The sequence below is a fragment of the Strigops habroptila genome, chromosome Z, assembly GCF_004027225.2.
Source record: "Strigops habroptila isolate Jane chromosome Z, bStrHab1.2.pri, whole genome shotgun sequence".
NCBI classification, from domain to species: domain Eukaryota; kingdom Metazoa; phylum Chordata; class Aves; order Psittaciformes; family Psittacidae; genus Strigops; species Strigops habroptila.
Window position 1 is genome coordinate 24,352,473 of NC_044302.2, and position 12,450 is coordinate 24,364,922.

General features: G+C 34.1%; 1 protein-coding gene across 7 annotated transcripts in view; it reads left to right on the forward strand.

Moving 5' to 3' along the window:
* The window catches only part of KIAA0825 (KIAA0825 ortholog), a 253,246-nt gene that overhangs the window by 122,748 nt on the left and 118,048 nt on the right, over positions 1-12,450 (forward strand). For 6 of the 7 annotated variants that reach the window (XM_030471435.1, XM_030471432.1, XM_030471433.1 and 3 more), the window contains 3 exons: positions 1,295-1,442; positions 5,901-6,056; positions 9,931-10,025. In XM_030471435.1, the coding sequence (XP_030327295.1) occupies positions 1,295-1,442; positions 5,901-6,056; positions 9,931-10,025 (399 nt within the window). Of the gene's footprint in view, positions 1-1,294; positions 1,443-5,900; positions 6,057-9,930; positions 10,026-10,904; positions 11,010-12,450 lie in introns of those variants that run through there. The other variant, XM_030471437.1, reaches the window with a different exon arrangement.

Genomic DNA, 12,450 nt, shown 5'->3' on the forward strand with positions numbered 1-12,450 from the left:
CTCATTAATCATAGCACTGACTGAATCCAATCATCTGCTTCACCTGCACACTGACAGACAGGAAAGGATACAATTTGGGCACTGACACTGATAGACTCCTTTGTCAGAGGTCCTCAACTTTTTCAATGTCAGTCATGAAGAAGTTTGGAAAGAAATTCAGGTTATGTCTGTATGTGGTATCAAAAGCAGTCTTAAGCGTGCTTTAATTTTAAAGATCAATTTCTTCGAAGCTTTTCTGTAAAATACACCATTATAACAGAGTATCATTTACTTCCATTCAGCAAAGAACAAAATTATAGTTTGTATTTTGAAACTATTTGCTCTGTAGGATATTCTGAAGCTGCATGTGGAAGCAATATCAGCTTTAATGTCCAGCAGCTATATAGCATTTAAGCGTGCCTGCAGGTCAAACAGCAACTTTCAGCAGAACTAACTTTATAATCACTACACACTTGACAGTAAACTACAACATACAGCTGATCGTACCAAAGTATATCGGAGTTTTTTGGATTTACTTCTAAAAAGTTAAAATATTGTGCTTTTTTAAATTCAGAATGCTTCTTTGGTAGAATTTAAATTAATTCAATAATGACTGTAGAAGGAATAATATATTCTTCTTGGTCTTTCAAGTTCTTGACACATATCAAGGTGCCAAAATATACCTGTGTCACAACTCTCATATTTGGGGACAATAATTCTTTTAAGTACTTTTTTTCCTTAGTATTTTGTCAGTATACAATGCTAAGCTGGTAACATGTTTGTATGTAGAGTGAGCAGTCTGACAATGGTCCGAGTTTTGCATGCATATTTTTCAAGGCATTTTGGATGGTCACCTTCAGATTTTTTTTGGTAGCAGTTTCACACAAATACTTTTAAGAAGAAAAGCAGTACATGGCAAAAACTGCAACAAGTGGCAAATATGTACCTTTGAAATGGTTACCACCATACCAATGGGAAGAAAAAGACTTCAATGTAAAACTTCTAACCCATACTTAGAGTAATGGCTACCTTTCTGACATATTAATTAGGCTTTGATATGTACAGCGACAGGCAAAGAAAAATGTACAAAAGAATGTTTAGTTTTCATTTTTCACATTAAAATAATTAAATTTTGTATACTAAAAATATGTTATTTAGCATTTATTATGTATTTGTATAAAGGTTTATTAGATGTTTATATAGCAACATTTGTTTTGTGCAAGCCAAATCTTCGTGGTTTTTTGCTGACTTTATATTAATATTTTGATATTTATAAATTTAACTTAGGAATATCTGCACTTTTTCTATATTCTAGTGCCTCAGCCACAGTAGGTGCAACGTTAGAGGAAGAAGATATTGGGTTCACTGAGCAGAAAATAAACATGATGGTCCTGGATATCTGCCACAAACCAGGTGGCAGCGAGTACCTGAGGCAAATTTATCACATCATCCAGCTCAATGAGGTAAGGAAACGGCCTTTTTGCCGAGCAATTAGGTGTGTACTGGCCTGAGGCAGCGTCTGTCGGCAGCTAAGGGTTAGTCAAGGAGGTGATAATGTTTCTTAAAGTCAATATGAAATCCTATACAGTACTGTAATAGAATCCATTCAGTTTAGGCTTTTCTGCATTTGTACAGAAAAGAATACTTTCTGGGAAACAATATGGATTTTATTTATGTACTTAAACAGTAGTATGGCTCATAAACTTCCTTCAGATTCATACTACAGGCCTTAGATACATTTTAGGAGTTTGAACACAGTAAAAAAAAAAACAACCCACACACCAAAAAAACCAAAAAAGCACAAAAAAACCCACCAAAAAAAAAAAAACCCAAAACCAAAAAACAGCCCCCCACCCTGAAACCAGCAAAGTTATTGAAAAATTGGCTGTTACAGGAAGTAAAATTAAATGTGGTAAATCAATTCGCCTGATTAAAAAAACAAACAAACAAATCAACCATACGGCTGTTCTGAGGAAGTGAATGCATCCACATGAAAACCTTACTTAATCTAGATAACTCTGTTCAATTAAAGTGCTTTCGAAATTACAGTAAACAAATTCAGATTTGTTTGCTGCACATGGAATTTGGGCAATGTGAAAGAATTATCTCATTATTTCTAATGCTGTACTAAATTGCCCCAAGTTACCAAAAGCATTCTGATTTCCTACACTGAAATAAACACAGGTTTGCTTAAATTGTACGATAACACAGATCTACACAGCTTAATTAAGAAAGTTCTGTTTATTGGCTTTAATTACTAAATTACTATTCCTTGAGTGCATAAGCAGGTGCTGTTAAGATCATTGCAAGTATACAGAAGTGTTTATAATAAAATGCAAAATAATGCAAATATAGGCATAGGCCAAGATTTTTCTTATTTAAAAAAACCCAATTAGACAGCTATGTCAGCGTGAAGGCAATAGAAAGCAGCTCAGTACTGGCACTGTGCTTCTGAAAATCACATCAACTGTTTAGCTCCTAAGTATAGTCTAAAAAGCAACCTTTATGCATCTGCATTTGGAAGCTTTAGAAGCAAAGTAAGCAGATATGTAGAGATGGCAACCTAGTATTAATACAATACAGAATCTTTTCAAGTTTCATCTCAAACAATTAAATGAATTAAAATGTTTCAGGAAGTGAAGTGAAAATTATTACTGTAATACAGTTCAAACAAAACCTTTTCACCTGGAGCACATTCAGGATTACTCTTACGGAGTGAGGAAAAGATGATGAGCAAGACCTCCAAAAACAGAATATAATGCAGTAGTTAGGGCAGTCACCTAGGGGACAGAATATGCAGGTTTAAAATCTTCACTCTGCCTTGTTTAGACCAGGGAATTGAATATGCATCTCCCACATCCGAACTAACTCCCCAAACCGCTAGACCATTAGCTACCAGCATGGAAGTCTGTCCTTTTCCCCTGCTGGAGTTGTTTCGCCTTGTAGAAATTGCTGTAAAAATCCATTCTGTAACTTCCAGGGTCAAAAATAGAATCATAATCTAGCTGAAGGGGTAGAATGCCCATATCAGGTTCTGGAGACCCTGAACAAGATCTGGCTCCTGTGAGTATTTGGTTATTTATACAAAGTGGAGCAGTTCCAATAGGAGGTAAGAGGCTGAGAGAATTAGGTGAAAGAGGGACTTTAGCCTGACTTTCCGCATCCCAGGTGTCTGTCTTTGAGTTTCTGCAGCTAGTAAGAGCTTGTTAAATATAGAATGTTTCTCAGTGGAAAAAAAATGTCTTGTTTTTGGTTTGGTTTGGGGTTTTTTTTTAAAAAGAAAAAAAATCCTGACCAGCTTGAGTCACAGAAGGATGTAACCATGTTACTTCAAATTGCCTTTGAAACCATTAGAAAACATTTTAATGCTTAGCATGGTATTATGGTAATGCACTTTTGAATATTATTTTTCACAACTTAAATTAGGTTTAGTGCGCCTGACTACCAAAAAATGGACTTGATTGCTTGTTCAAAGGTCCATCCTTTAGTTTGGAGACTCCTTGGACTATCCAGGGATAGTATTCTTAAAATTAGTTTGAAGATCTTTATGCTACACCACTTAATAATTGCCTGTGAATATAGAATAAAATGATGAGACAGAAAATTGTTGTTCTTGATAATTTTCCTTAGAAAAATAGATGAAAAGGGATATTGTTCTTAGAAGCTGTATTTGGAAATAGAGCTATTATGTTATAAAGATCTATAATAGATACTGTAGAACTCAAAGCAGCCTACTGTCCTTCATGTATTTATCTGAAAGAATAATATTTTTTAAAAGCATTTTTGACTAATGGCTACCAAAGAGAAACCAACTCTCCTGAGCTGCCAGGCTCAATAATATTCTGTCTGCTTGGTTTCATGCCCAGTCAATGATAGTGAGGATATACCTCACAGGTTTAAAAACGTGATTTCATTTCTCTTTTCACATTTTTGAAATGTGACTTTTTCAGGGACTGCAATATGCACTGTACTAAAGGAGTTCTTAAAGTAACTCATTTACCGATTTTTAATAAGTCTCTGTGTCAAAACATAAATCCACAGTATTCCAAAGACAGAAAAATGCCTGTACTGGGAGGTTAACTGTCCACCACTCGAAATGTTCAAACCCTAGCAAGCATGTACAGCAATTTCCAGTATCTTTACTAAAAAAACCAACAGCATCTGCTTCTGCTGGCTCTGTGACACCCAGAGGGCTTGGTTGCCCTAGAGATGTCTACGGATTATGTGAATATGTGTGTATGGAAGTCAGTATATTTAGGAAAAATAGGTAAATATATAGAAGTAGATTTTAAGTAACCCTCTTCACCACAACTTTAAAATCTTCATGGCATGAAGTCATGAATGAATGAGAAAGAGAACACACTTTTTTTTAGGCTGAAAAAATGCAAGTAAAAGAGTGTGTTTTCACAGATGGATTACACTGTTGTCTTAAACCAAAAAAGCTCTGACTTTAGAGCCTTTTTGGTTTGGTTGGAGTTTTTTGTGGGGGTGTTTTGGTTTTGGTTGGTTGAGGGTTTTTTGTTTTGGGATGGGGTTTTTTAGTACTTTTTTTTTTATTATTGGTTTGTTTTGTTGTATTTTTTTCATATTTTCATGTTTTTTTCATTCATTTTCACAATCTCATAATTGTCTCAAGCAGTCCTGACCACTGGCTGCAATCAGCAAAGTCAAACAGTCCTGTTTTTAATCTTGCCCTTGTCCTTTTCCACTCCGAGGCCCCCCTTTGTACTAGAAATCCCCCTAGAAATCATAGGGCTTGTTTATGTGGCTGAAACCTTTCTTTTTTTTCCTGGCCGATTTCACAACATACGCTTGTGCCAGCACGAGGGAGAAACAGCTACAGTCTATGTGGATTGGAAGGGAACTTGTGCCTTTCAGGCCAGACCACAATTGGATCAGTTTAAACTGATGATGAAATTATTCTTTCAGAAAGACCCACTGAGGAGCACAGGGTGCTGTGGCAGGTAGCTTACATGCTCCCTCACTTGCCTCAGAAAATCTTTATCATCTCAGTAGTACTGCAAAGTAAGAGGAGCATTTGCATCCACCTGTCTTAATGAAGGCTCACCTTGAGTACTTGCTCAGTGTTATGGTAATCCTATCATTATGGACTTCATTTTAATAACAATAAACTGTTTAATCACAGTAGTCCTTCCAGCAAATAGATCTGTAAGTGTTTCATTATCTAGCTCTTGGTAAAATGGCTCTATTTAATCAAAACACTTTATTGGCATGCAATGATGATTTATTTACATAGTAGTTCAAGAAGTGAAAACAGAAAAGATTGTGGCCAAAATAATCATGCATCTGTTACAGTATAGTTTCTAAAATTGCCATGTAAATCATAAATGACTTCTAGTCTTTGAATGCTTAAACAATTAAAAATAGCTTTTAAGAGTGGGAGAATATTTATTTCCTGCATTTAAACAACTGGTTTGAACATATTCATCAAAGAATTAATTTATAGTCATGTAGTAACTATTTAATGCTGTCCAAAAATAACTTTATATATTTGTGTGTACTTTACCATGTAAAAGAAATCATGTAACAGCCATCTTACATTATAACAGCTCATAGAAAACATTTGGTTCTCGCTTCCACATATACCTAACATATATACATTAAATGAGTACTGAGACACATAATTTGATGACAGTTTCAAAACAATAGCTTATATTATTCTAATTTGCTTCAGTTGGATGAATGTTCATGGAGGTTATTTATTGTTTGTTGTAAAATGGTGCTGCTCTTTAAAAAGGTTTCTATTTTGTAAGAGATCACTTATTCCCTCCATTAATATAAAGAACTTCTATCAAACACACTGTGAAGTTATTTTAGGAATTTTAGGAAAATTTCACTTAGAAAGCTAGGAGGCATATATTGTTCTGTGGTTGGTTTTGGTTTTTTTTTCTTTCTAAAAGGAATATTTGAAGGAACAACTATCCTGTGAGAATTCTTCTGAAGATGGTGTTACCTCCAGTCAATGCCTGCCTTTGACACTGAAGGGCAGAGAAGAGCAGCCTGTCTTCAACCCTTTCCAGGCGTACAGGGAATCTTGTGCAAAAGTGTTCAATCAGGTCTGTGAAAATTTGAAACCTTGGTTATAGTATAATTTTTACTTGTCGATCTTATTATGATCATGATAGTGTCAGAGGCTGAAATTATGGAAATGGAATTAATTACATGTGTTCACATTTGATGAAGTGCAAAGGAATATTATTACTCAGGAATCTAATGAGGGCACCCTCTACAATAGCATGGTGTTCAAAAAGCCATTATTGTCTTTTTCTTTCGTTAGAATTATTGCATGTAAGATCAATTTGCATTTACTTAGGCTTTCTGTATTAGTTCAGTATAGTGAAGGAAAGCCCATTAGTAGCAATAACATTTTTACATCTGTGTAATGGTACATAGGGCTAATCTTAGTCCTTTGAAAAATCATAGCAAAACGCCAAGTGCACGTATAGAATCTTCCTGATAAGTTTTCCACGGAAGTGCTGAATGGTAAATATAAAAGGTGGTTTGGAAATATGGAAATTTAACAGAGCAGTGAGAGTGAGCAGGAAAAAAAAACCCACACAAAAAAGAAGGAAAGCGTCCATTTTTCTGTTCTGCAGAAAAATATGCAAAGGATTATAATTTACTTATAGAAATTAGTTTCCTGATAATCAGTTAAAGAAAATAGATATAGTGGCCTAAATCTCTGTCAGAGCCCCCACATGACCAATTTGTTACACAAAACAGTATGTAGTTTCTGACAGCACTTGGGCACTTAAAAAAAGCCTTACACCATCATTTCTCACATCTTCCTAATCCATCATCTGCACTTTTGATTTTGCCCCTCATTTCAAATATTTAAAAAGAAATGGTATTACGGTAGCACAAAATTCACTTTACAGACTTGTGGTAGAAAGATACTTTTTTTTGGTACAACTATAATTTGAAATTACATAATCTTCTTTTCCAGTTTTGAGCATTTGGGGCTATTTCAAAACAGTTTGAAATATTTCAAAACAGTATTGCTGTAAAAGGTATTGTTTGGGGGTTTGAGGTTTTTGTTTGGTTGGTGGTTTTTTCCTTACTTGTTTAATGAATGCTCAATTGTTGACAAGTCGCAATAAAAGTTGCAATAAAATCTACTGAAAAAGTAGATTAATAGCAATTTCACAAGGCTTCTCACTCCACTGGAGCATGCTTTAAATTTACCTTTAAAAAAAAAAATCTATTAGTGCCTTTATGTAAAGCTTAAATTGATATAATTTAAGTGGCTACAGAATCACTTATTCCAATTTGAAATGCAGAAAATATTTTACCATGCCTCAACTCTCAATTCATTAATAGCATGGTAGAATAAGACCTTCAAGTAGTGACGACTCAGGGCAGAATTCTTCTGCTACTTGACAGGTTTGCAGTGCTCTATTAATCAACAGATGATAAGGGATAGTTCATATTAAATTGCTTTGGAATTTGTAAACTTTTGGCACAAAGTCTATTATCTGAATATGGAAAAGTATCTTAAAAATAAAAAGGAATATATCATCAACCTTAAAGTACCATGTGCCAGTCCTATTGTTGGCAGTGACAGACTTATTTCCTGAGTTTAAAAATATTCTTAAACAATATTGTTCCCTTTACCATAAAAGTGCACATTTATTTAGTGACATGAGACTGTCTATTTATAACATACTGGTCAGAATAGCTCAATGTCTGGTTTCCTATGAAGACCATTACCAGTGCCTGTAGAAGATGCCAGAGTACTGGCAGGTAACAATTGCGCTTCTCGAAGGATATGTTTCTTTCTAAATTCGTTTGTTACTGGTTGGCAACTGCCATGAAGCCTAGGAGTTTATAATCCATGCTTAATTTACGATATTTCTTTATTGCAGCTAGAGGTGTTTTTAATACATCAACCTACATTTTACTCTTTTATAAATTCTAAGTCCCAACAAGCTACTGGTTTCACAACATGGTTTGTCTATGAGTTAATTATGTATTGCTTTTTAAAACTTTTCTCTCAGAAGAGCTTTCTCAGTGGAAGATTTCTGAATTTTTTTTGAAAGCTTTATCAAAAATAATTTGTAGTAAACATTCCATGCATTGTTTATTGGCATATGGAAAAATTGCAATACATTAGGGTGGTTTACTTTTCTCTTCGAAAGTTTGACTAATTTGTCCTTATCATGTCAAATTTAGCAAGATACTTAATCATAATTTCTATGAATTTTACTGCTCCTAAAACAAAGGCCACTGAACCTCTATTCTGAGATCAACTCTAGCATTTTTTTATTAATTATATGTAGATTTCTTACCTTCCAGCTCTATAGTTCAGTAGCTGATTCTAGAAAGTGTGTCATTTCTGTTAACAATTTAGCCACTTCATTCTTACATTCCTGTAAAAAACTTGAATAATCACCATCTGGTCCCAGTAACTTGTTGCTCTTGATTTTATCAATTTTTCCTGACACCTCAATCTCTGCCAGTGCTGCTGCTCCTCTATTGTCTAATAAGATTGAGTCTAGGCTATACAACACCTCAACAGTATCAACGAAGAATAATGCTACAAAGAAATTATTTTCCTTTCTTGAAGTGACTTTTTTTAAACTGCCTTTTTTTTTTTTTTTTTAATCACAGAACAAATCAGTCAGGTGGACTGAATTTTTATCTGGTACACTTATAAATTTTCATATTTGCTTTTATGACTGTTACTACTGCCTGTCTAGCTTTTTCTTTTTATCCCTCTTGGTTTTACAAGTACGTCCTCCATATTTATTTATCTAATTTTAATTCAGTGTAGTGTATAGAACAATTGCCTGTTTTCTCCTCAATGTTGTTCTTCCCCACTGTTCTCTCAGTTGATATTTTCCCCTTATTTCTTGTTTATCAGATGTTCACTGTTAATTTGTCATTCACTTTCCACTTTCACACTATATTATTCCTTCTTTAGCCACCCTTGTCTCTCTTTCTTATTTTGTATTTCACCTTTATTTTTCTACATTACTTTTAAGTGCACGCCAAAGATGAGGGTTAGGGGGAAAGTTAAATTAAAAAGGAAGAGAATAAAATAAAGATGGAAGGATTGCACTGATTCTGCTCTCCCAGAAGAATTGTGCTGTCTGTAAAAAGAGGCTGCAAGATACAGTTTTTTATTTAGATTTATTTCCATTATTTTGACTTGTTTCATCTTTTTTTTTTTCCCCCCCTTAAACTACTCAGTGCTGTTTTAGTGTTACAGAAATAATTTTTTAATTATTTCCTTGTAAGAATGTTGGATTCTAATCACTACTTGACCATTACTGATGAAAATCAACACTATGCAAATGGAGTTACTGTTTTGTAAACATAAGAATGTTGTGTGTGGTCTTTTGTCTGCCCAGCATTATTGTAGATTGCTTTTATTTAATAAACAAGCAATATGGAGTTATATTTGTTCATATTGTCTAGATTTGCTGCTGTTTATAATAGCCATCTGGTGACTGGAGTGCCTTACAAAACAGTAGACGAGTAAACCATCACTCTAATTACAATACAGGTTACATTTTGAATTCTAGCTATACCAAGTTTTTCATAACAAACTTTTTGCTGACAGCAGAAAATGTAAATTGCAGTTACATAAAAGTTGCCAATTATTTTGCTTTTCAGACAAAGAGTCAAGCTCTCAGACAAAGAGAGACAAAGTGGTTGGGCAGAATGCCATTAACAGTTGGAGAAATAACGGTTCAAAAATGGATGTATCTTTTCATAAATAATGGCTACATCCCCAAATCAATTTATAAATTAGTTGCTGTCTTATTGGAATAAAAAACATCTTCTGTGAACATGATTGATATCATCTGTCTAAATCCTTGTTCTAGAACCCCTCCTTGGTTAGCGTATCACAGCTGGGGCTTTAATTTACTGATCATATTAACATGGATTAATAACTAACAATAGCCTCTTGCCATGTATCAACAGTCAACCATTACTGAATGGAACTGGGATTGGTCAAAGTTGCTGCCAAGTTATTTGGGACTGAATCAGATGACCTTCAGGATGCTGCTAGCACACAGGTAATTATTTGGCAAATAATTGCACTTCCCTATTGTCTTTTTAACTTTGTAATAATACAAATATGTTTTACTGGAGAAATTATAAATTTATTTTTAAATATTGATTTTTTAAATTGAGATACTTTTTGTCTAGTCTATTTGATCCATAGAAAGATAGTTTTCAATTCCCATTTTGAGGTACCTAGTATAATAGTGCTTTTAAAAGAAATTAGTATCTTTTGTAAACCTGTACTGCACAGGCAGATTTCAGCTGTAGAGCACAGAATTTAAAGGATGTTTACTCAAGTTGCAATGAATCTTATATTCAACTGGGGGCATGACAAGTGTAGCTAGAAATAGAAAGTGTTTCCTTAATAGTTTTTAACTAATTGAACTTATTTTAACATTTTAACATTCTCTTACTTGTAAAATGTAACTGCATAATTGATAAGCAGCAATATTTAGTGCTGAATTGATACTTGTTATATTTGGAAAATTGTAGGTGAAAAAAATCAATGTTTTTCTAAATGTTTGCCACTTATATCCTTGTGAAAACTGGAAAACTTGTATCTTGCAAAAAAGTTTAACATTCCATTCTTAATTCCGAATCCTCCTGATGATATCTGATATGGTCATATCAGTCATCTTTTAAACTGAAACGTTTCTCTGTTTAGAAACTAGAGTGACAGTTTCAAAAGTGTGAGAATTTGTATATGAAAAATATTTTTATGGATATTTTTATGCTGTTTTCTCAATTTATTGCTGGCAGTCAGTCTTAAACATTTAAGTCTTCATTTCGTGTATAAAATTTGTACAGTCTGTTTCTAGTCATCTTTCTTAATTTTGCTATGATTAATTCTTTCCCCACCCAAATTATTGTCTTCCAAAATCTTAATATAGTTGCCCAAAAGGTGATGCTTGTGAAAATGTGCCATTCAGTTTCTGTGTCCTCTGTTACCCACTACCAGACGGAATATAGGTCCTCATGGACTTTCTGGTTTGTACCAGTAGAGTAATTTCTATGTTGAATGGCAGACAATTCAATGCTTTTTTTTTTTATTTAGTTTTTTTTCTTTCTCTGGTGGTTCTGCTGAATGCTAACTCTTGGCCTTCATTAAAAATAAAGTGGTTTGCCCTTTTGAAAGAGATTCTCATAGAAAGTCTTAGATTCAAGCTGATTCTTGAACTTTCCCTTCATGTTGATGTCATCACTGTGAGCCAAAGGGAGCACAGAATACTGCTGTGATTTGCAGAGGGAACATTTTCTGTGAATGTTTCATCTCCTTTGATATATTGAAACATATTTCATTTTTCTTTTGCTCTTTTTATAGAGTTTTGAAAGAAGTCATGTATATGCCTTTGTATATGCCTTCTCTGGCTTCTCTGTATTTCACGCATTTGTCATATCATCTATTGTTGCTATTTATTTATTTATTTATTTATTTATTTTTACTCAATAATTGTCATCATCCTTCCTAATTTGAAAATGTCTCCATTCATTGCCATTCTACGTGATATGGAAATTCTAATCTAGAAATGACATTGTGCAAGCCATTAATGATTAACTCATCGATTTATTATTTAAACCATTCTACTTTAAAGACCAACAGATCATTTAAACCCATTGCGATCATTAAGTAGAACTGTTAATCCGGTATCTGCCATAGTGACCAGTGTCTCCAACACAGCTTGTGTTTAGGTGACTTACTTGTTAACACAGCTTAAGTGCATCTGCTCATGTTTTCCAGCTGGCTACGCCAATTCTAGCTGGTTTCATGGCTACTCAAGCGTTGCTGTGACTCAGGTGGGCCCTGTCTTTAGGTGGTTCTCCATGCTTCTCCTTAAAATTGCATAAATCTCAGGAATTAAGGTTCAAGCTGAATGGGTGTCTGATTATTTTGACCTCCTGTTTATGAGGGACATATTCTGTTTCCACTATTTGCCTTCTGAGATGTGTTAAACAAAACTAAGGACAGTAGTAGTTTTTAAAAACACAACCATCAGTTTATAAAGTGGAGTGCCAGCATACTTTAATTACTTCTTTCTTTAACACATGCTAAAGCTTTCACTTACCTGTTACTTCTGTGTAGGCAAAAATATTTTTACCTATTCACAGTGATATTGGGGTCTATTTGCTTTTATTTATATAATAAAATAGATAACTTAATATATTGGATATTATATTTAAAGAAAAATGCTATCTGTTGCGTATGAAGTAAAATAAGTATGCTCTGCTCTCTCTTTCGTGGAAAAAAGAGTGACAATGCTTAGGGGACTCATTTACAAGGGAAATGCTCCCCTAACCTAGTTAGGGGAGGGGGTATTGGGAACATTGTCCCAGAGCCAGCAAGTGGTAGGCAAATTAATTGGTTGGTGGTTAGGGGAAAGTAAAAGACTTTCTAGGACTGGTTAAAAAGGGAATGAATTGTTGTGTACTACTAATTGT